Source organism: Knufia obscura (assembly GCF_036327395.1).
Source record: "Knufia obscura strain CCFEE 5817 isolate CBS 148926 chromosome Unknown scaffold_10, whole genome shotgun sequence".
NCBI lineage: Eukaryota > Fungi > Ascomycota > Eurotiomycetes > Chaetothyriales > Trichomeriaceae > Knufia > Knufia obscura.
This window is the reverse complement of record NW_027042696.1, coordinates 7,912-28,248: the sequence shown is the minus strand read 5'-3', so window position 1 is coordinate 28,248 and position 20,337 is coordinate 7,912. Positions and strand designations below refer to the sequence as shown.

The 20,337-nt window shown below is 50.5% G+C and overlaps 10 protein-coding genes across 10 annotated transcripts; 7 read left to right on the top strand and 3 right to left on the bottom strand.

Annotated features, from left to right (window-relative positions):
- Positions 1 to 1,473: 1,473 nt before the first annotated feature.
- PMZ80_007832 (uncharacterized protein) lies at positions 1,474 to 2,939 on the top strand (the record flags this gene model as incomplete). Its single annotated transcript, XM_064876238.1, has 2 exons — positions 1,474 to 1,602; positions 1,656 to 2,939. The coding sequence occupies 2 exons, from the start codon at positions 1,474 to 1,476 to the stop codon at positions 2,937 to 2,939; spliced, it is 1,413 nt and encodes a 470-aa protein (XP_064727545.1).
- A 211-nt stretch (positions 2,940 to 3,150) lies between these two features.
- On the bottom strand, positions 3,151 to 3,828 carry PMZ80_007831 (uncharacterized protein; the record flags this gene model as incomplete). Its single annotated transcript, XM_064876237.1, has 2 exons — positions 3,151 to 3,499; positions 3,611 to 3,828. 2 exons carry the CDS (start codon positions 3,826 to 3,828, stop codon positions 3,151 to 3,153), a joined length of 567 nt encoding a protein of 188 aa, XP_064727544.1.
- A 135-nt stretch (positions 3,829 to 3,963) lies between these two features.
- Positions 3,964 to 4,884, bottom strand: PMZ80_007830 (uncharacterized protein; the record flags this gene model as incomplete). The annotated part of the gene is made up of 1 exon (XM_064876236.1): positions 3,964 to 4,884. One exon carries the CDS (start codon positions 4,882 to 4,884, stop codon positions 3,964 to 3,966), a length of 921 nt encoding a protein of 306 aa, XP_064727543.1.
- Positions 4,885 to 6,106: 1,222 nt separating this feature from the next.
- On the top strand, positions 6,107 to 7,748 carry PMZ80_007829 (uncharacterized protein; the record flags this gene model as incomplete). Its single annotated transcript, XM_064876235.1, has 2 exons — positions 6,107 to 6,663; positions 6,755 to 7,748. 2 exons carry the CDS (start codon positions 6,107 to 6,109, stop codon positions 7,746 to 7,748), a joined length of 1,551 nt encoding a protein of 516 aa, XP_064727542.1.
- A 201-nt stretch (positions 7,749 to 7,949) lies between these two features.
- On the bottom strand, positions 7,950 to 9,074 carry PMZ80_007828 (uncharacterized protein; the record flags this gene model as incomplete). The annotated part of the gene is made up of 3 exons (XM_064876234.1): positions 7,950 to 8,612; positions 8,665 to 8,715; positions 8,763 to 9,074. 3 exons carry the CDS (start codon positions 9,072 to 9,074, stop codon positions 7,950 to 7,952), a joined length of 1,026 nt encoding a protein of 341 aa, XP_064727541.1.
- Positions 9,075 to 10,431: 1,357 nt separating this feature from the next.
- On the top strand, positions 10,432 to 12,083 carry PMZ80_007827 (uncharacterized protein; the record flags this gene model as incomplete). The annotated part of the gene is made up of 2 exons (XM_064876233.1): positions 10,432 to 10,581; positions 10,629 to 12,083. The coding sequence occupies 2 exons, from the start codon at positions 10,432 to 10,434 to the stop codon at positions 12,081 to 12,083; spliced, it is 1,605 nt and encodes a 534-aa protein (XP_064727540.1).
- Positions 12,084 to 12,559: 476 nt separating this feature from the next.
- Positions 12,560 to 13,265, top strand: PMZ80_007826 (uncharacterized protein; the record flags this gene model as incomplete). The annotated part of the gene is made up of 2 exons (XM_064876232.1): positions 12,560 to 12,628; positions 12,678 to 13,265. 2 exons carry the CDS (start codon positions 12,560 to 12,562, stop codon positions 13,263 to 13,265), a joined length of 657 nt encoding a protein of 218 aa, XP_064727539.1.
- A 1,296-nt stretch (positions 13,266 to 14,561) lies between these two features.
- On the top strand, positions 14,562 to 16,345 carry PMZ80_007825 (uncharacterized protein; the record flags this gene model as incomplete). The annotated part of the gene is made up of 4 exons (XM_064876231.1): positions 14,562 to 14,988; positions 15,042 to 15,319; positions 15,373 to 15,488; positions 15,544 to 16,345. The coding sequence occupies 4 exons, from the start codon at positions 14,562 to 14,564 to the stop codon at positions 16,343 to 16,345; spliced, it is 1,623 nt and encodes a 540-aa protein (XP_064727538.1).
- Positions 16,346 to 17,034: 689 nt separating this feature from the next.
- PMZ80_007824 (uncharacterized protein) lies at positions 17,035 to 18,741 on the top strand (the record flags this gene model as incomplete). Its single annotated transcript, XM_064876230.1, has 4 exons — positions 17,035 to 17,537; positions 17,590 to 17,905; positions 17,972 to 18,334; positions 18,415 to 18,741. The coding sequence occupies 4 exons, from the start codon at positions 17,035 to 17,037 to the stop codon at positions 18,739 to 18,741; spliced, it is 1,509 nt and encodes a 502-aa protein (XP_064727537.1).
- A 914-nt stretch (positions 18,742 to 19,655) lies between these two features.
- On the top strand, positions 19,656 to 20,111 carry PMZ80_007823 (uncharacterized protein; the record flags this gene model as incomplete). Its single annotated transcript, XM_064876229.1, has 1 exon — positions 19,656 to 20,111. The coding sequence occupies one exon, from the start codon at positions 19,656 to 19,658 to the stop codon at positions 20,109 to 20,111; it is 456 nt and encodes a 151-aa protein (XP_064727536.1).
- Between the last annotated feature and the right edge of the window lie 226 nt (positions 20,112 to 20,337).

Below are 20,337 nucleotides of genomic sequence, written 5' to 3'. Positions count from 1 at the left end.
CAGCCTCAATGAGATGTTGTTTGTCAGACGTATGAAGATACGACTGCCACAGGTTCGGCAACGATGAGGCCAGCAGCTGTGTGAAAGGAATCGTTATTAGCATAAGGTGCTCCAGACGATGCACCTTGCTTTGGGCTGTTGCATCCTTTGAGACGGCGGATAATGATTCTGTGCTCTGCCTTTTTGGGTTCAAGTCGACCATGAGAACTGCACTCGCATGGCGCTGAAGCCTACGCAAAAGTGGCAAGAGACAGGAGAGCACTTCGAGTCGGGCACACCGGCCTGGGATACCATGACAGATCAATATCTGTCCGGCATGTTCACAACGCATCCTCATTGAGGACCTAAAGACATTCTTCTGCCCGCTCTGACTTGACCAGGTTGTGCTTTTTTCTTTTGATGAAGGCACACCGAAACCCACCTTGTTTGACCTCTAACACCAGTTTGTTCTATGAAAGGATTGAGCAGATTCGGTGACCAATGTTCTCTCTCAGAGAAAGGGATGAGCAGGTTTTACAGAAGTTGGTCGATGTCCGAGGCACCAAGCCTGTGCGGGGAATAAAATTGCCGGCTTAGGAGGCTTCACCCACCTTGAAATCGGGGTGCCACGGACATCACCGAAGCTGAGCTTCAAGCGCCGTACGCGCCTAAGATGCCTAAAGCTTAGGCGCTCGCGGGCCTCTAAGTCCGCAGTGCTAGTTTGACTAAACCGGCAATTTATTCACAGCAAGGGCTTGGCACAGTTGGATGCCCTTTCGGGCTCAGGCGGCCCGAGGACTCTGCGACTGGGTAGGAGCAGCGCTAGAAAAATTGGCTTGCTTTCTGGCATTCGCCATTTTCTCAGGTATTGCTGGGAGAGAACCATCAGCCAGACGATGAAGACGCGAGACGTGTCTGAAACATAGGCACTGAAAAGGACAAACGCATGAAGCCAATATTGCCAGCTCATTCAGCGGCAGTCGAATCGATCCGCCGGCTGCAAGGTTAGAAGGATCCCACCAACGAGTATTCTGTCAACAACAACTTCACGGTCTGGTGGTGACGGCGCAATCTGGGCCATGTGATCAGTCCCATGTCTCGTCCCTCCTGTCAGGCATGAAACCGCTGGAAGATGATGCGAGAACAATCTTGAAGATAACGGACTCCTTGGATGACTGTCACTTTGCCTGAATCACCGGCGGTGAACACCGCTTTGGATCTGATAGCGCGCTGTAGAGAAAGGTGACTGTTGCTTATAGTGTGATCAGTACTATAATCTCCTCTCATCCAATATGAGCTGTCATGTGGACTGTCAGCGTACCAAGACAGGTGCTCCGACAAACCACTTGTTGCTCCATCAATGTCAATGGAACGCCTGAGAGATCAACCTGTCAGCAGGAACGATACCGACTTTGATCCTCAAGACGAAAAGAAGCATTAAGAAGTAACTTGAGGCCCGTCAGTCTGCCACGGGGAGGCATGGTACCATATACAATGGAAGGATCTCGATCTTTAGAGATTGTTGTTGTCGGTGCCGGCCTTGGAGGGCTAGCAGCTGCGGTGGCTCTTAGCGGCAGCGGGCATCAAGTTACAGTCTTCGAAGCAACGAAAGAGCTATTGACGGCAAGCACAAACCCATGGAAGATTTGATGCTGTCAAGTGCTAATAGAAGGTAGGCGGGCGCTGGCATTCAAGTACCTCCACCAAGCACGAGGATACTGAGATCCTGGGGGCTGGAAGAAACTCTCGCATCGAAAATCACAATACCGATGACTTTTGCGTTCCGAAGGTACGAAGATAGTCGTCTGCTAGGTGCCATTCCCCTGAATCCATTCTGCGAGCAGCGATATGGTGCACCATGGTGGACCATCCATCGCGGAGATTACCAGAAGGTTCTGTTCGAGGAAGCCCTGAGGCGAGGTGCCAGCATCAAGCTAGATCACCGAGTCATTGACGTTGACCTTAGCAAGCCGACTGTCACCGTCCAGAGCAGCGATAAGGTCGAGACATACGAAGCAGACCTCATCATCGGGGCCGACGGACTACGGTCACGAATTCGAACAGCCTTTCTGGGAGACACAGATCCAGGGCTACGACCATCTTCGATTTGCGCCTATCGTGCCCTGGTACCTCTGATAGCCATGAACGCAAATGAACAGAGGAAACCATTTATGGACCCAACGAACACTAATGTTGACGTTTGGCTCGGGTCCGGCCATTTCATCCTGGCATATCCTGTCCGCTCGGGTCCAGAGGCCCAATACAACCTTGTGCTTGTGCATCCAGAGAAGGACGAACACACCAGACATGACCTACCACCGCGCTTCCCGAGACCAGCGAGCGTCCCTGAGGTGTCGGCGCACTACGTCGACTTCTGCCCAGAAGTGAAAAGCATTCTATCACAGGTTGTTGGAGAGGATGAATCGGAGTATTGGATCGAACAAGCGGCGTTAGCACCGAAGGACGGCATTCTCGAGTGGAAGTTGTCTGACCTCGATGATCTTCCAACCTGGTCGTCGGCCGACGGAACTGTCATCGTGATTGGTGATGCTGCTCATGCTCAGCGCCCGTACATGTCAGCGGGTGCATCAACAGCAGTCGAAGATGCTGTAGCTCTCGCAGAGTTCTTGAAAGCAGAGCACCTTGCGCAGCACGGGCTGAAGAAGCTGATTGATGCATTTGTGTCGATGCGAAAGCCACGCACAAGCAAGATGCAGAGGCTAAGTGCTGCCGATTCTGCTTGCTGGTCGCTTGAGCGAGGGCCTGCTCAGGCAAGACGCGATGGATTGCTTGTCCACCTCGGTGACCAGGACAGACAAGAGTGTGCTCGAGCGATGGCACAGTTGAAAGCCGAAGGTATCGGTGAGTTCAATTTCGGTGATGCTGATGTTATGGATTGGGCTTGGAGCTATGATGTGACGGAAGAAGCACGGGAGGTGATCAAGCAGCTGGCATGGTGACGCGAAAAGTAAAAAAACCAAAGTATTCGTGGATATCGAGCGATTTTCATTGACTTTGTGAGCTTTGCTGAGTCCCGTTGGTGTTGCAGGGCAGGTACGCCCCCTACCCGCAACTACTCTAGAATTTGACAGCGCACGTGAAAGCACTGACCTCACTGCGCAGCAAGCTCGAGTTGCATTTCCTAGAGCCGTTCGTGTTGGCTGCAGGCACTTACACTTTCAGTTCACGCTTTCGTACAGTCACCCAAAGTCCCTTCTGCAAGAAAATCCCGAAGCATCCACCTCCACGCCATTCTTCCTCGGGTTTCATCAACGAGAACTCGAACCTTCTCAACAACTCCACGAAGACTTTGTTCAGCTCGATAACGGCAACGGACTTCCCAAGACAAGAATACTTCCCATGGCCAAAGATGAGATCGTTATTGCGTTCTATCGTCGCGATTTTCTCTTCCGATGGCTCGTCGCCTCCCGTTGAGGTATGGATCCATCGATCTGGGCGGTATGCTTGTGGATCGGGCCCGTACAGGGCTGGGTTGTGGTGGATACCCTTGACACACCAGCTAAGAGAGTGATACGTCAGCGACCACTAACTCGGTGGTTGAGAATTTACGTGGTGAGTTAGCGGAAGATAGCAGAGCCCACTCGAAGGTAAGGAAAAAAGGAAGACTTACGAGACAGTGACTCCCCCTGGTACAAAGTGACCATTGATGGTATCGCTCTGGGGTGGTGTCTTCTTTGGCAGCATGCCAGCAATAGGTGGCAACCAACGCAGGCCTTCTTTGATGCATGCTTGTAGATAAGGCAGCTCCCTAGCCGCTGCATCGGAGATGACTTGATCGAGGCTGGCTGGTATCCGACCGTCTGCTACGGCAGCGTCGATCTCAGCCATAAGTCTGCTGTACGCTTTTGGGTTGCTGATAAGACAGAAGAGTGTGCTACGCATGCCAGTGGCAGATGTGTCTGACCCAGCAGCTCTGCAGTGATGTGTCAGCGTCTTCACTACGTTTTGCCTCCCCGGGAAACATTACAACTGCATGACACTCTCTTGCTCAGCCTCCTCACGGGTCAATCCATGCCTGAGGAAACTCCCGAGCATATCTTGCTTATTGTCGATAACGTTCTTCTCTGCGTCGAACCGCTTGCCCACCTGCTCCCTAGTGATAGCGAGAATCTTACCAAAGCCGAGTCGCGCAGGTGCCTGTGGCTTGAACATCTTCATGAGTCCAATGTCTGTACAGGACTGGATGACTCTGGGGATACAGGAAGTGCAGAAGATTTTGGGAAACATTGTCTCGATCTCGTTGATGTAACCATAGTTGTCGTTGTCGTCTCTGAGGTCGTGAAACTTTGCATCAAGGGAGATTTTCGACATGATATCCGACGTCAAGAACTGGATCTTTCGGGCCAAGTCCATGGGCTTGCTTTGACTCTTTTCGGTCTTCGACTCAATTGCATAGCGACCGCCAATGAGCCTGCAGAGGTCCAGAATGCAGTCATCTAGGTCACGTTCGAGTGTGGTGTTCTCTTTACCAGCATATCCTGCAGCCATCTTCTTTCGACGCTCATCGTGTTCTTTGTCATCCAGAACAGAGAGGACATTATCCTTACCTGGGACCAGACGCATCGCGACGTACCATTCTGCTCTTGTGTATGGTGATCGAGGAGCATTCATGCGGCGGACCAGGTCCGCATCTGAGGTCAAGACTGTGTTCGGTGCGATACGAACCAGAGGTCCGTATTGACCACATAGCTTGCCCAGGCCATGGTAGATGTTGCCTTGCTGATGCAGTCTGAAGAGTGGCAGTACCGAAAAGCCCCAAGGCCTAGGGCCCGGTATGTGACTGAGACGTCTATAAGTCTGCACGGTCCATAGCGTCCAACAGAGGGCTAAGATGAGATTGATGTCTAAGACCGCAGAGCCTGTCAGAAGTCCCAAGCCGAGCATTGTGTATAACGACTACCACGAGGCCCGAGAAGGAGAACACTGCGTTTGCCAATCGCGCAACAGATATCGTAATCCATGTTATGGTCTGGGCGTTCTCGAGATCCCGCCATGCAGTGATGATCGTTGCAATCTCAGCCTAACCGAGGCGGGTGTATTCGAGCGCATGACAGTTGCAGCGACTTGCATGCCGTGCAATGTCTATACAGGGGAAGTATACATCCGCCGCAAACTTATGTAAGCTTAGAGCCGTGCCGTTGAAGAATACAATGCATGGAAAACTTTACGCGGATAGCGCAGCCGGTTAATACCAATTTTTCTCAATGACCACGACCGTGACCGCAGCCCTTCGCTGACCACACATTTGGACTATCAACGCAGATGATGCTCAATTCAGACTTTTGAATCGTGTATGTCTTACGATGATCACCTGATACTCTCCTACAAGCGATTATCGTCGCCAGAGATGAGGTAGTAATCTAAGGTTTTGAAGGCACGTAGGGTAGGCGTCTTCGCTTGACCTTCCCCAATATGATCCGATGTCTCAAGGTTTAACTTAGTCAATCATCTCACGCAGCTTTAGGCTTCGTAGATAGTATCACGGTAGTGCCTACTACAATAGAGGAAGGGTACTACTACGTATGCACATTATGATTGTACGTCTTGATATGTTACTATCACGGCAGCGGTGGTAGTGGTGGAGAGAGGTTAAGGCAACGGTCGCGGTCGTGGTCATTGAGAAAATTTGGTATTAACCGGCTGCCGTACGCGGAGCAGTACGGCCGTGTACGGCAAGCAGATGTACGTGCTGATTGGTCAATTTACCTAAGCTAACGTTGTACCGGCCACAAGCCTTGGCGGCAAGCTACTTGTGCTAGACCGTGCTACTCCGTACAGAGTACGGCGTGCCACAAGAGGGCGAAGCTCCTGTTCTCCGCACAACTTGAACAACGGTGAGGACATCCTGCTTCATACATATTAGGAGTACCGCAATGGAGCTACTGACTGCCTACAAAACCCCGGCCACCGCGCGAAGCATATTATCCGCCATGATGATCACACTAAGATCTAGTAAACTTCGAGACGATTGCGGGGAATGTGTTGCAAGCTCTGTGAAGCTTCGCATCCCCCGATGTCCCATAGTGCGCCATAATTTGTACTACCCAGTTTCTTTCTCAAGCGCTTGCTCAGGGTAGGTGTCCTGTACCACGATCAGGCTTCAGTCATGCTGTCTAAAGTAGTCTTTTTCGGAGGCCTGGCTGCCCTCACTGCTGCTCAGGCACCGCAGCTCACAGTCGAAACTACTACGGGCACTGTCACGGGCCTCATCAACGGCACAACGCCATCTGTCAGACAATTCCTCAGCATACCATTCGCACAACCTCCGGTCGGCTCCCTTCGCTGGCTGCCTCCGCAAGCACTGAAGACGAACAGCTCCCAACGGATCGACGCAACGCGATACCCACCATCATGCCCTCAGTTTCTGTCTGCTGTGCCATCAGTCTACAACCAGGACATTCCACCCTGGATCCCATATAGGTATGACCAACCTGCCGCTGCCGGTGCGTCCCTGCAAACCAGCTCTGAAGATTGTCTCTATCTTGGCATTTGGACTCCGACGAACGCAACCAAAACCTCATCTTTACCAGTTCTCTTCTTCATTACTGGTGGTGCCTTCCTTACCAATGGTGTGGATGTTCCCGCCCAGATCCCTAACCACTGGGTTGAACGAACACGATCACACATCGTGGTTACGATAAATTACCGACTTAATATCTTCGGGTACGCATGCTCCTTGCTTCAGCACGATGTCTATCCGCACCACGTGCTCCTCACATGTACGTGGGGTTTGCTAGCTGACATTTGCTTGCAGCTTCCCAAATGCACCTACCTTAGAAGATCAGAACCTTGGTCTCCTCGATCAACGTGCCGCTCTCGGGTGGGTTCATGCCAACATCGCCTCTTTTGGTGGCGATCCCACACGCATCACAATGTGGGGACAGTCCGCTGGGGCTATCAGCGTGGATTACCACAACCATGCCTTCCCTGATGACCCAATAGTTAGCAGCTTCTTCGCCCAATCCGGTTCCGTTTTCCTCGACATTACATCGCCAGATCAAGCACAGACAAATTTCACGTTCATGGCGGAGAACCTTGGCTGCAGCACCAACAGTGATACTGAAACACTGGCTTGCATGAGGAACGTCAGTTTCGTCGACATCGAGAATTTCTTAGGGAGGTACCGCGATAACAGCACACTCGTGGATCCCCTACAGCCTGAGTTATTGTTCGCACCAATCGCTGATGAGAAGCTGGTGTACTCTAACTATACGCGGCGGTATGAGCAGGGGTTGTATGCCAACTTGCCGATGATATATTCATCTACAGCTATGGAAGGAGAAGCGCTAGCACCGTATCCTGAAGATCCTGCTGTGATGGGTCCGAACCAGACTGAGGCAAACGCAACCACTCTGGGGGGATTCTTGTGTCCTGCAGCATTGAGCTCGATGCTTCGGAACCAAGCTAATGAAACGACACCCACCTATCGGTATGTTTTCAGTGGCAACTTCTCGAACGTCAGCCCAAGGTTCTGGATGGGTGCCTATCATGCTAGCGATCTGGCGTTCCTGTTCGGGACACACCAGGATCTGCAGAGCCCTGGGACACATGCCGGCAGTACGCCGAGAGAATTTGCGGTCAGTCAAGTAATGGAGGATCAGGTTCTGGCTTTTGCGAGCACGAAAGGATATGTTGCGGGATGGCCAACGTATCAGCAAGGGAAAGTTGTGGATTTCGGAAGAGGTAATCAGGTCTCAGAGACCTTGAACGCGCAAGATGTGGATAGCGTATGTGCTGGTCTCTTGTAGCTCAGGTAGTGGGTCGCAGGATGGCGGGTAATGCCAGCCTCCCGATTCAAGTATCACGGCAGACTTCCGAAGAACCATGATTGCGGGCAGCTTGTGTGATTGAAGGCATCTTAGCGCTCTCCTACATGCAACGTTCAGCTCACTGCGGTTCGACGCAGCTATTCCTCCCTTCTAGGGTGAAGAACATACTTACGGAATCGCTCAACCCTCGCCAGCCACGAACTCAACATGGTTCACTGATATTTGTCCCTTCCTGGTCTGGTCTGCCTTTGCACGCTCTACCTTATCAAAGTACTGTGAAAAGTCATGACAGATACCGTATGCAAATGCATGCTGCTGCTTCAAGACCTCGTCATCATGCCAGGCTTTGCGAGACATCTGAATTATTTCATCTGTTTCCGCAATTACGTCTGGATCCGATGAAACGCGAACAAAATTGCCACTGGACACAGGATTGATGATCTCGTGCCATATCCTTCGTCGTTCTTCATCGTACTTGTCGAGTATAGCGTCCGTGGTCTTGCCTTCTGCAATGCCAATCAAGCATTGACTGAGCCCGCCGACATCCACGATGCCACCAGTCAGGCCCAGTCCTCCGAATGGGTTGCACAAATGCGCAGCGTCAGCTGCCAAGCACACACGACCGACTCGAAACTTCTCGGCACATCTTTGATGAATCCGATACGGGTTGATGTTGGTTATCCGATAGTCGCCCGGTTTTGGTTTCCCAGGCAGCATTGTCTCATATTTCCACGGCTGACGTTTCAGGACTTCCTCGAAGGGCATATCGGCTGGCTCGCCGTATGAGACACGCCACAAGCCATCTCGCGTTATTTTTGCGCCCATGAAGTAATGCTCAGGATGCTGTTCGTGATTGTCAGCGTTGATGATCCGAGACATACGCATACCTAGCTACCATTATGAAATTCGTCTCATTCAGACCCATCGTCTCCATTGGGTAGTAGACCTGCATTATGTCAGCCATAATTGTCGGACGGCACAAGAAACACTTGCATTGGTAGCAATGATTTGGGTGTCCCAAGTCTTGCCATCGAAGCGGTTTCCGAACAGCAGTTTTCGTATCGTCGAGTTGCCGCCGTCTGTGCCACAGCAATAGTCGCCAATATACTGAAAACTGGTTCCGTCAGATTTCTTGCCTCGGACAATAACGCCCTTGTCATCTTGTTCTAGATCGTCAACAGTATGGTCCCAGTGCACCTCCAGGTTGGGGTACTTGTTCGCGTGCTGCACAAGCACCTTGCCCAAGTCCCCGAGAGGAAGAACGGTCAATGCGTCAGGATTGTTGACTTGAGAAGAGTCCTTCATCTCGGCCACGACGCTGTGATCTAGCCTCCTCCAGCATATGTTACCTGGAATGATGCCTTGTGCACGAACATCATCGAGGACGCCTGCGCGTCTCATCTCCTGAATTGCACATGGCATGTAATGTGCTGCCCTGGGTCTCTCATCAACGGCATGCCCGCCGTCCAGCAGAGTGCATCTTATCCCGGCCCTGGCTAACTGCAAGGCAAGTATCAGACCAGAAGGTCCGGCCCCAACCACAATCACCTACCGTAGTCAGCGAATCTTGAACGCGTAAGGTATGAGGCAGCTTTCTGATCGTACATGCATATTGCGGTAACTTTGGCGGTCACTCAAGTTCTCATAGAGCTAGATTCGCCTATTCGGTGTGAGTGCCTTGATTTGGGAGTCTTGGGATCTATTCACTGTTAGGCAGTTTCGCTCTGTCTAAAGTCCCCCAGATCGCCTCGGCTTTCCAAGCTTTTCATCCGCTCTCCACAGAAAGACCCACTCACAAGCGAGCGACTTCTTTCGAGGTTGACGACACCAAAACAGTCCTATTTCAGCTTCCCGTGTTCGTCTGCTTCGTGTCTCTGTAAGTCAGTTACAATTAGACCGTCCGAAGCAATACGGCCACGTGCTGATGCACCACAACGTGGAGATAGGCTTCCAGTGCAAGTGCCGAAGTACTAAGGGGACTAAAACCCGCCAATTACAGCGAAATGAGGGGATGCCTAGCCCGGGGTAAGCACTGTGGGAAACGGCGAGCATGGGACACTAGCTTGAAGATTGGCACACTTCAGACTACGCTTCCATCCTTTCCAAACTCAAAGATTTCAACGTAAGGTCAAGTCAAGCCAACGCCTCTTGCTGCATCCCTATCGCATCTACCGAAGATGGGGTTCTGCGTATGCAATGCACTCGCGATCGAGCGGGAACTACAGACCTACCCACAAAGCGTGTAAAGTTCTTACCAATCGAGGTAGTGAATGAATGAATGCACGTTTTCACCAAGGGTCGCCATATCGACAGGGTCTTCGATCCAGCTGCAGCTCGATGGTCTCGCCTGGACCATAACCCAGCGAGACTACCTAGCCGTTCCTTCCATGGACCAATAACTCACCGCTGACAGCTTCATTGAATACGAGCCTCCCCTCCTCTGGCCACGCGCTCCCCGGACTAGCGTCCTAGCTAACGAATCCCTGCTAGACTTCTAGGTCTGCTCGTGTTTAGGCGATTATTTTTTCACCGTCTCGCGCCCGAAGAAGACGGCGGAGTTGCAAATACAGCTCCAAAGATCTCGGTATCAACCCAGAAAGCTGCATTTCTGTGCTCTGCGAGCACTTTGACACATCGAACTTACACCAGGAATCAAGCAAGCATGGTTGGCGCCAGACACGATGTGCACAGTCATGCGCACGAGGAAGGAGTACCGGGTACTGTGAATCTCCAGGCGCGAGAAGGCGAAGAGACACACTATGGCCAGGCATTATACCCCGTGCCATCTTCGGATCCTAACGACCCTCTTCAGGTATGTGAGCAACTCCCAACTGCTACACCACTGACGCTATTGAACAGTGGCCAGCATGGAAGAAAAATGCCATCTTGGCCCTCTGCGCCATATACTCGTTCCTGGGTAACTCAGCTCTCCTTGGACCATCGGTCTATATCGGCATCTACGTTGAGCAGTTCGGCGTGGACCCAAACACAGCTGCAGGATTAATCAACTATGCCAACCTGGCTTTCGGTTTTGGATCGCTGATTCTAGTGCCCTTGTACCAGAAATTCGGCCGTCGCCCCGTCATGCTGTTCTCCCTCGTTGCATACGCAGCAGGCTTGATCGGTGCGTCGCAAGCAACCACTTACTCCGGCTTGATGGGCGCAAGAGTGGTACACGGTTTCGGCAGCGGCATCTGTGAAGCACTCCCAGTCCAGCTTGTCAACGACATATTTTTCTTGCACGAGAGAGGAAAGAAGCTGGGCTGGTATACCGCAGCTCTGTGTCTTGGAGCCACTGGTCCCATGTGGGCAGGCTTCATGCTAAGCGGAGGCTACTCGTGGCCACTCTTCTTCTATGTTGAATTTGCCTTTGCCATGGCACTTCTCATTGCAGCATTCTTCCTTGTCGAGGAATCCAGCTACAAGCGAACGTTTCCAGCACCGTTCGTGTCGACATCGCCAACCGACGAGAAGCCTGTCGCAATGGAGACAGAAGTCCAGTCAGATTCTTCACCCCCAGCGAGCATCCCACCACGCAAGACATGGGCTCAACAACTCAAGGTATACAATGGCGTTGATCACGATGCACCATTCTTCAGCACGATGCTGCGATGTTTCACCTACCTCTTGATCCCTTCGATGTTCTGGGTGATCACCACATATGGACTATTTATTGGCCTGTGTGCCCTCACTTTCAACTTCGTCTTCCCAATCAAAATTGTCGCTCCACCATATGCTTGGTCGGAATCAAACTCTGGCCTCATCGCGATCGGTACTATCCTAGGATATCTCCTTGCGCTTCCATTCCTCCCAGCTTCGGACCGCCTCGCAGCACGGCTTACGAAGAAGAACAACGGTATTCGGGAAGCTGAGATGCGTCTTGGTGTTCTATACCCGGCCCTGATCATAGCGCCTGCTGGATTGATACTGTTCGGTATGACGGCTGAGAAAGACTTGCACTGGATCGGATATTTCTTTGGTGTAGGCATGGTACAATGGGCTGCATATTTCTACTTCACTGTTACCCTTGCATACGCTGTGGACTCCTATACCGCCAATCTCAGCGAATTTCTCATCATTGCAAACCTCGGAAAACAAGCTGTAAGCTTTGGTCTCGGCCTGGAAGTGCTCAACTGGATCCTGCAGTCAGGTTATGCAAAGATCATTTGTGGTGCTTTCACAGTAACACTGTTCTTGAACTGTGTTGCTGTGGTCCCATTCATGCTTTTTGGCAAGCGGATCCGGGTGTTCACGGCTGGGACTTGGCTTGCGCGAATGCATGCATCGACAGCTGTAAAAGGTCAGAGTCATTGAAAGCAGAAACGCGATGAACGAAATGAGATGATGATTGATCTCGAGGCTTCATGGGTGGGTTGTGCCACCTGATTGGTTGGTTCGGCGGAGCCATAACGGGCCCATTGCGCCCCGAACCAATTTCTCTAGGCGTCACGAGCAGCAAATAAGCTTCAACAGCACTCATGCTCAGGTGTAACTTCCTCGAGGTTGTTCTCACCTGCTTCATTTGGCCTTTGTTTCATCTTCAACTGATCCAAAACAGGTGTACATTCATGGAAAGAATGTCACGGCGTGGCCGAACCGTGCATGCCATCGACATGCACTTAAAGTTAAGGAAAGTAAGGCATTAAAGTACTAGTACTTCTTGTATGAAACCTCTGCTACGTTAACACTGTTCTGTTGCATTCACTTCCAGTTCGTGGACGATCTCTTCGCACTCTCCAACAGCAAACAGTATCATGCGGCAAAGCATTACCTTCATTGCCATGCTGGTCATGGCTGGCTTCGTGGCCGCTGCTCCAGCCCCAACTCCAATCTTCAGAAGGGCACCACTGCCAAGTCCCGTATGAAGAACAAGGCCGTCGAGAAAGCGGTTTACTGATTCAAAGACAGACCGGAATACCAAGCGCCTCCAGTGCCGAAGCAATGCTCGAACGATTGACGGTCGCTCCTCTTGGCTCAAATGAAGGCTATGATCGCGACAAATTCCCTCACTGGATCACGCAGTCTGGTGAATGCAACACGCGAGAGGTAGTTTTAAAGCGTGACGGAAGGAACGTGACGCAAAACGACGAATGTGTCGCAGTCGCTGGGACGTGGCCAAGTCCTTATGATGGAAAGATTTGGACTGATGCTGATGACATCCAAATCGACCACATGATACCACTTGCAAATGCTTGGAAGTATGTTTTGCCACATCTATCGGGAATGATACTGACAAAATGCAGATCTGGGGCATCAGAATGGACGACAGACCAGCGAGAAGCCTTCGCCAATGACTTGACCCGTCCTCAATTATGGGCTGTTACTGGCACAGTCAACAACGACAAGTCTGATTCGAGCCCGGACGAGTGGAAGCCGCCGCTCAGCAGCTTCTACTGTGAATATGCTTCATCGTGGGTTGCGGTAAAGGAGAATTACAACCTCACCGTTACCTCAGACGAGAAGTCAGCCTTAGCCGATATGCTGGACACGTGCTGAGGTGCAGACCTAGTTTCATCGTCTGCGTCCTTATGGGAGTCTCTGCATCATGCGCCTGAAGGTTTAGGACTAAGAACAACCTCGAGTTGAAACATCACAAAAGATGGCGCTGGCGATGTACGGTTGAAAACGTAAGCAATGAAACGCAAGGAACTCTTTCCTACCGTCTTGGGAGAGCTGTCCTTGCCTAAAGTGCCCCTAAGGTGCCCGTAGATGTGCTATTACTTCCATAAACGCCTTCTGCGTCAGCACAGAATATGATATCGTCAGATGACTGTCGTTCAAGGCGTCGGCCAAGATATTTCTATTCCATGCACGTCGTTGTCAAGCTTGCTACGGAGTAAGGCCTGCTGACCAAGACTGAGGACCAAATTTGGCCTCAGGTGTTTAGCAGTGCCAAGATATCGCAAACCTGCATCGAGCTCACAGCCTTAGAAGCCTCCTGCGGTCTAGGGTGACGTCACTAGAAAACAGGAAAAGCGTATGCCGACATACGCTACAACTGTGGTGATAGTATATGAGGTGTGGATTCCAACTACACCGCTCTAGCTCACTCTCGGCTCACCGTCACGTGAATAAGCCTTACCCATTGCGACACACTCGTTATTACATGACCTTGCGCACTTCTGTACTCTTCTATTACTTTAGTTACTAGTACTGTTATTTTAATACTACTAAGATTCACTATTTAAGAACCTTTATTTACGAGAGTAGCTGAAACTTATTAATTATACTAGGGTTCACTACTATTAGCCTTGTAATACCCTTTATATGTCTTAAATATGATTGCAGGTGTTGTCTTAGGCTTACTATCGTTCTAAAAGAAGTAATAAATTAGCTAATTAGCCTTTAACCCATCTTGAATAACAATTATTACACCACAGTTAGCGTAGTTTTGACCTATACTAATCCTCATAACACAACGTCCACACTGTGAGTAGCAATATACTGTAGACTCGTTGTAGGTAGGAGTTTGTATGAGGGCGTGCATCAAAGTACCTGCTAAAGTGGAGCCGTTAAGATTATCCGTTTCGTTATGCACCCGGGATGTCGCTTCTCCTCTGTTGACTTTTAGGCTCTGGTTTCCAAGGGATTAGTAATTACTCTCATCCAAACATCATCAAGTGAAAGACACACACGAATTGGACAGGACGAATTACTTGCCAAGCATACCAAGATGAGGCCCGAATACCTCGTCAAGGTGTCAGCTTCCGGTATACCTCTTCGATAGCACGCACCGAACACCTCTGACTAGCCCATTACATAACTTGGGTAACACGTCAGGGCAGCCACAACATGAGTGTGCAGAACGAGGTACGGTTCGTGAATTTTCGTGGTCCTGGTCAAGAGTGCAACGCAATAGATGCGAGGATAACTAGGCAACATGTCCGAAGAGCTGTGATGAGGAAGCGCAAAACTGGTGATATTGATGATAGAATCAAACAATTCGACGGAACAACGTTGCTGAGCGGATTCGCCACGCAGAACATCCCCGATGATCGGCTCGTCTCAACCAAGGCTCGAAAAAATAGCTTAGAACAAAACCATCGTCACGTATCAGTGCGGATGCTACATGCCTCATCAGGAGGCAGTGCGGGCGTCCATCATACGAGAGCCCCAAATCTGCTCATCTCTGGACTTGCCGTACAGCATCCCTACACTGCCTACGCCGCGTTGTGCGTTGATGTATCTGTCAGTAGGATTGATTCTCTGTTCAAAAGCCGTATGGCAACCTTCAGCATATCCTGCCGACTCTATTTGGCTGATACGAAGCAGATGCATACCGCAATGCTGCAGAACCTCTCTTCGATACGAACCACATCGACTCGAATCTCCGCATGGATGCCGTCTTTCCAGGGTGCTTGAAAGCAACCATGTTTCTCTATGCGTTGTTCTATTCAATTGTGCGCACATGCAATATGGGACAACTGACCCTTGAGGCTCTACGCCTCAAGGGCAAAGCTCTGGAGTGTCTTCGCATGGCTATAAGCTCGGCCGATCAAAACTGGACCTACTCGGACATTGGAGCAATCATGATTCTGAGGGGCGACGCAGTAAGTGGCAAATACAGTATCATATATACAAAGCTTGTTGACACAGCTGTCAGTACAAGTGGAACGATCCTGGATGCCATCAAGCCCATACACAAGGCTTGTCTCGTATTGCACATGGTGGTCAAAAAGTCTCATGCTTGACGCCAATGGCGGAGAGAGCCGTCTTCTGGTGACTACATAAGTATACACATATGCTTGTGTCTTGTACTGACGCATACCAACAGGCAAGATGTCACCGCAGCTCTGTTATTCGACAGCAAGCATTTCACCCCTCGATTGGCACCTCTTCCGGTACAATGGCGTCGCGAGGGTCCCCAAGGACATCGAAGAACACCCAAAGGATTTCTAGAGCACCGAGACGTCATCTCACACGGTCTGCTAGATTGCATCGAGGACATCGTCGAGCTTCAAGAAATCATTCTGAGCAACAGCGATCGTGCAGTCGACTTCTTCAAAGTTGACAACATGCAGGCCTCCATCGAATCGCGACTGGCATATCAGTGTCCCACCGCTAACGCCTTATCTCTGACCGCTGAATGCTGCCGACTTGCCGCCTTCATAACTTGCTTTCTTAGCTTTACAGAGACTTGGGACAACGTCCTTGTGCCTTGCAAGCTGTCTGATAAGCTCCACGTTCTACTCTACAACTCCTTGGAAGACCCTGTCTGGGTGCAGCACCGGGCTCTTCAGATCTGGCTTCTGCTTGTTGGCTCATGTACAGCGTCCCTTGACCATGGTCACGTCGAAGGGTTGAAGGGAAAATGGGACGAGACATTAGACCGCTTTACGAAATACTCTGTCAAACTTCTCGAGCCTGATATGAACAAAGAAGCTCTCATCAGTGCACTCCAAGACTTCATCTATTGTGGTGACTGGCTGCGGAAACGCCAGGAAGTACGTGGGTGGGTCGTGTTAGAGATGGCTCTCGGTCTACAACGTCCTTCTGAATTACAAAAGTCAGATCTGTTTCACTCAGCAGCATCTGCGGAACCACGAGGAACGACCGCCATGCTTTCGTCACCTTAAAGAGGCGAAGCTGTGCCTTGTGTTGATAGCTACGAAACAGGTTTTGCCCCTCAAGAAGCCAGCAGACCCTTGGTTCGTGCTTCTTAGATGGAGGCCGGAAGACGTGTTGAGGTGATCGCCGTCGACTTCGACCACTTGCTCGGACTTCTAACCTCAATAAAGGTCTCCATTGGATTGTTCAGTTGTCCGGATATGCATAACCTACAGCACCCCACGACAATGGCTTCGGGAGCAGAATAAGTAAGCCAGGCTAGCACTCAGGACCTGTTTACTAAGCTCTTTCGATTTCGAATGCTTCAGGCTTTCAAAAAATGATGCCGGGGTGGATCCACTGGTACTAGGCCACTCTAAGAAAGTTTGAACTTCCACATTCGAGCAAGCGCAGCAGAAGTTGTGCTTGAGTACGTATTGCATTCGTAGCTGACACAGCATAGGTGCTTCTACTATCTCCAGGCAAGCCTCCACCAGTATTCGCGTGAGCCCCACTGTTGCAGCGTGCGTCAAGATTGTCGGGCATCATGCGGTATTGCATTCAAGAAGGCAATGTCAACCGATTGCTTCCTGATTCTTGGCTCTCGAACATGCTTATAATCAACGCAGAAATCGCCTCCAGTAGATGCGAAACACTTCTGAGCTCACGCTCGTACTCATAACAGACCTATCTCAAAATCAGAGTTTCAACTATCAACATGCCTCCTGCAGCATCCAAGACCATAGCGGTTAACGGCCGTGATATCAGTATACCCACCGGTCTCTTCATCAATGGAGAATTCGTCGAAGCCCTTGGCCATGGCCAATTCAGCGTGGAAGATCCATCTACAGGGAAACAAATCCTTTCCATCTCCGAAGGGCAGCCGGAAGATGTGGATGTCGCAGTCAAGGCGGCTCGCAAAGCGTTGAAAGACGCGGCGTGGGCATCCTCAGACCCTACCTATCGTTCAAAGCTTCTCAACAAGCTTGCAGACCTCCTTGAGGAGAACATCGAGGATATTGTACATCTGGAGTGTGCAGACACAGGCAAGACCTATCGGCAATGCCGCAATTCCGATCTTCCAGACACTGTTGAGACGCTCCGCTACTACGCAGGGTGGACTGACAAGGTGTTGGGCCAGACAAATTTCACCATCCCAGAGACATTTGCCTATACGAGACGAGAACCTATCGGTGTGTGTGGCCAAATCATACCATGGAAGTATGTGCAGCGTAATAGTTCCCAATACTTGATCTTGACTGACTGATAATAGCTACCCTCTGTTGATGTTCGTCTGGAAAATCGCACCAGCACTTGCAACCGGCAACACCGTTGTGATCAAGTCTGCTGAGACAACTCCGCTTTCCGCGTTGAAAGTGTGTGAGTACATTGCGCAAGCAGGGTTTCCACCAGGGACTGTGAACTTGGTTTCAGGCTTTGGTAAGACCGTCGGAAGTGCTATCGCCCATCATATGGATATTGATAAACTCGCTTTCACCGGTTCCACCGCTACTGGTCGTTTCATATTGAAGGCATCCGCATTATCGAATTTGAAGAAAGTTACTCTTGAGCTGGGTGGAAAAGGACCGGTGCGTCATACTCTATCCTAAATTTGCTCTGTTTCTTTACTCGGAGGACACTGACTGAACCACCAGAATATCATATTTCCCGACGCTGACCTAGACGAAGCTGTCGAATGGTCTGCCTGGGGTATCAACATGAATTTTGGCCAAACCTGCCACGCAGGCACCCGCATCTACATTCATGAAGAGATCTATGACAGATTTCTCGAGAAATTCACTGAACGCATGCGGAAGGTCAACGTTGGCCATCCCTTCGACCAGAGCACCGATCAGGGCCCAGTGAACAGTAAGATGCAATACAACAAGATCCTCGGCTACATCGAATCGGGGAAGGCAGAAGGCGCGGAATTACACTTAGGCGGTGAAGCAATCGACAAAAGTGGCGGCTACTACATCCTGCCAACCATCTTCACCAACGTGTCACCGAATATGAAGGTACGTTCACCACTCTCTCTGCTACCAAATTCGATCCTTATTCAGCAGACCCTTGACCACTAACTAACGGAACCGCTCAGATTGTGCGCGAAGAGATCTTCGGCCCTGTGGTTGTGATCTCCAGGTTCTCGACAGAGAGCGAAGTTATCGCGCTTGCGAATGACACAAACTACGGTCTCGCAGCAGGTGTCCACACCAAAGATTACGAGCGTGCTGTTCGCGTAACCGGTGCCCTTCAGGCTGGCACAACTTGGGTGAACATGTACAGCTTCGTACATTGGCGTGTTCCGTTCGGTGGGTACAAAGAGAGTGGCATTGGACGAGAGTTGGGGGATGCGGCATTGGAGAGCTATACCAACGCGAAAGCTGTGTACTTCAACATGGGGATGAAGGCTCCGCAGTACTAGGTGCGGGAGTGGACAATGAATCGGCTGAGAGTGATTGAATTGTCTCGGATGGAATGAGTGCTGCTTAAAACTTCGGCTGAACAGCATATGCTGCCGGCGATAATGCATAGAGTTGGGAAGCTCACAATTTACTAGATTGGTGCAGGATGGTAAAGCATGTATCCTAGATAGCTCCACCTTGGTAACGACAAGAGCCACAGAAGCGGATTCAAGTGAACGAAAAATGAGGTACCTAAACAGGACCACGTCTGATTAGGACTAGTATTCGCTCTCGTATGGGAAGACCTGAATCCCTATGTAAGACGCGTCTCAAGATACGTACCTAGGTAGTCGAGGACCAGAATGTAAGCCTCGGACGATAACCACGACGTCCCCGGTAATTGGAGATAAAGAGTCAACGTGCGAGAAATGTCCGTCACTAAGCAGTGAATACTTTACCAAGCGAACTCCTTGCCAACGCTGCGAAAAGTAGCGATAGAGCTCTCGTTTCGAAAAGCGCACGTAATGCCGAAATGTGAACTTGGATTGAATATCAGGTACTCATAGATGCTGGGTGAAGTGCTACCTGTTACGTATGTGGAGCCATCGGCGGTCATTCTCGAAAAGGAAATTGTCGCCTTCCCTTTTGGGTAGGTATGATGGAGCATATACGCTCTACGTCTATCCCAGAAGTAATTCCAGCTTCTGCAAGCTTAGTAAGACCACGATTTGGACCGACCTTCTCCTATGCACAGATTCTGTGCCAATAATGGTGAGACTGATTTCAAATGGCATATGTCGTCAATACACGCCCTCACCAGGCGTACTTATATTGAGCGTCCTCGAAAGCCTGATCCTGATCTGCTAAGCCTCCAAACCATCCGTTGTACACCCCGCAGCAGCAAGAAACAGCATTACTCAGGGCACACAACAATATGGCCGACACTATCGAGACAGCGACAAGTCTCCCACCAAACCCGAACCCCCAACCAAGTTGGTCTCTAGATGACCCCGTCCACCCAGGGTTCCTCGTCCACGGCATAGACGATACTCCCGGAAACAAAGCCTACTACATTCACCTTGAAGCAAAGCCCGGCAAAGAAGATCTGGTGGCAGGGTTTCTGCGAGACATCAACGAGGGTGTCAATAAAGAGCCACTGACAGGACCGTGGTTCGCTCTGAGATACTCGAAGACCACTTTTTGCATCTTCGAGACTTTCCCGCATGCCCAGGCTCGTCACGATCATGACAACGGTCCCGGGGGCCACAACTTTTTGCGATCCGAGTTGTTGAAAGAAATGCTTGCGTACCCGGCGCAGATATATCGACTTGATGTTCTGCATGGGAAATTTGGGGTTATGCTTGGGAAGACTGTGGCGCCCACTTCGTGAAGAATCCTGGTATTAGGCTTTCTCCCAAATTGCAGCTCGAATTTAGCTTGCACTCAGTCCCAAGTACCTAGCTTTAGGCTGCAATATCAGAGTACCTAGGTCTGATAGGTATGGGACCGGCTTGATGTAAAAAGTTTGTGTTATGACCAACCTTGGAAGAGACTTGTAGTAGCGAGATAACCAGAAGTACATGTGCAATTGGCTTACCATTTCACGTCTTCAGTCA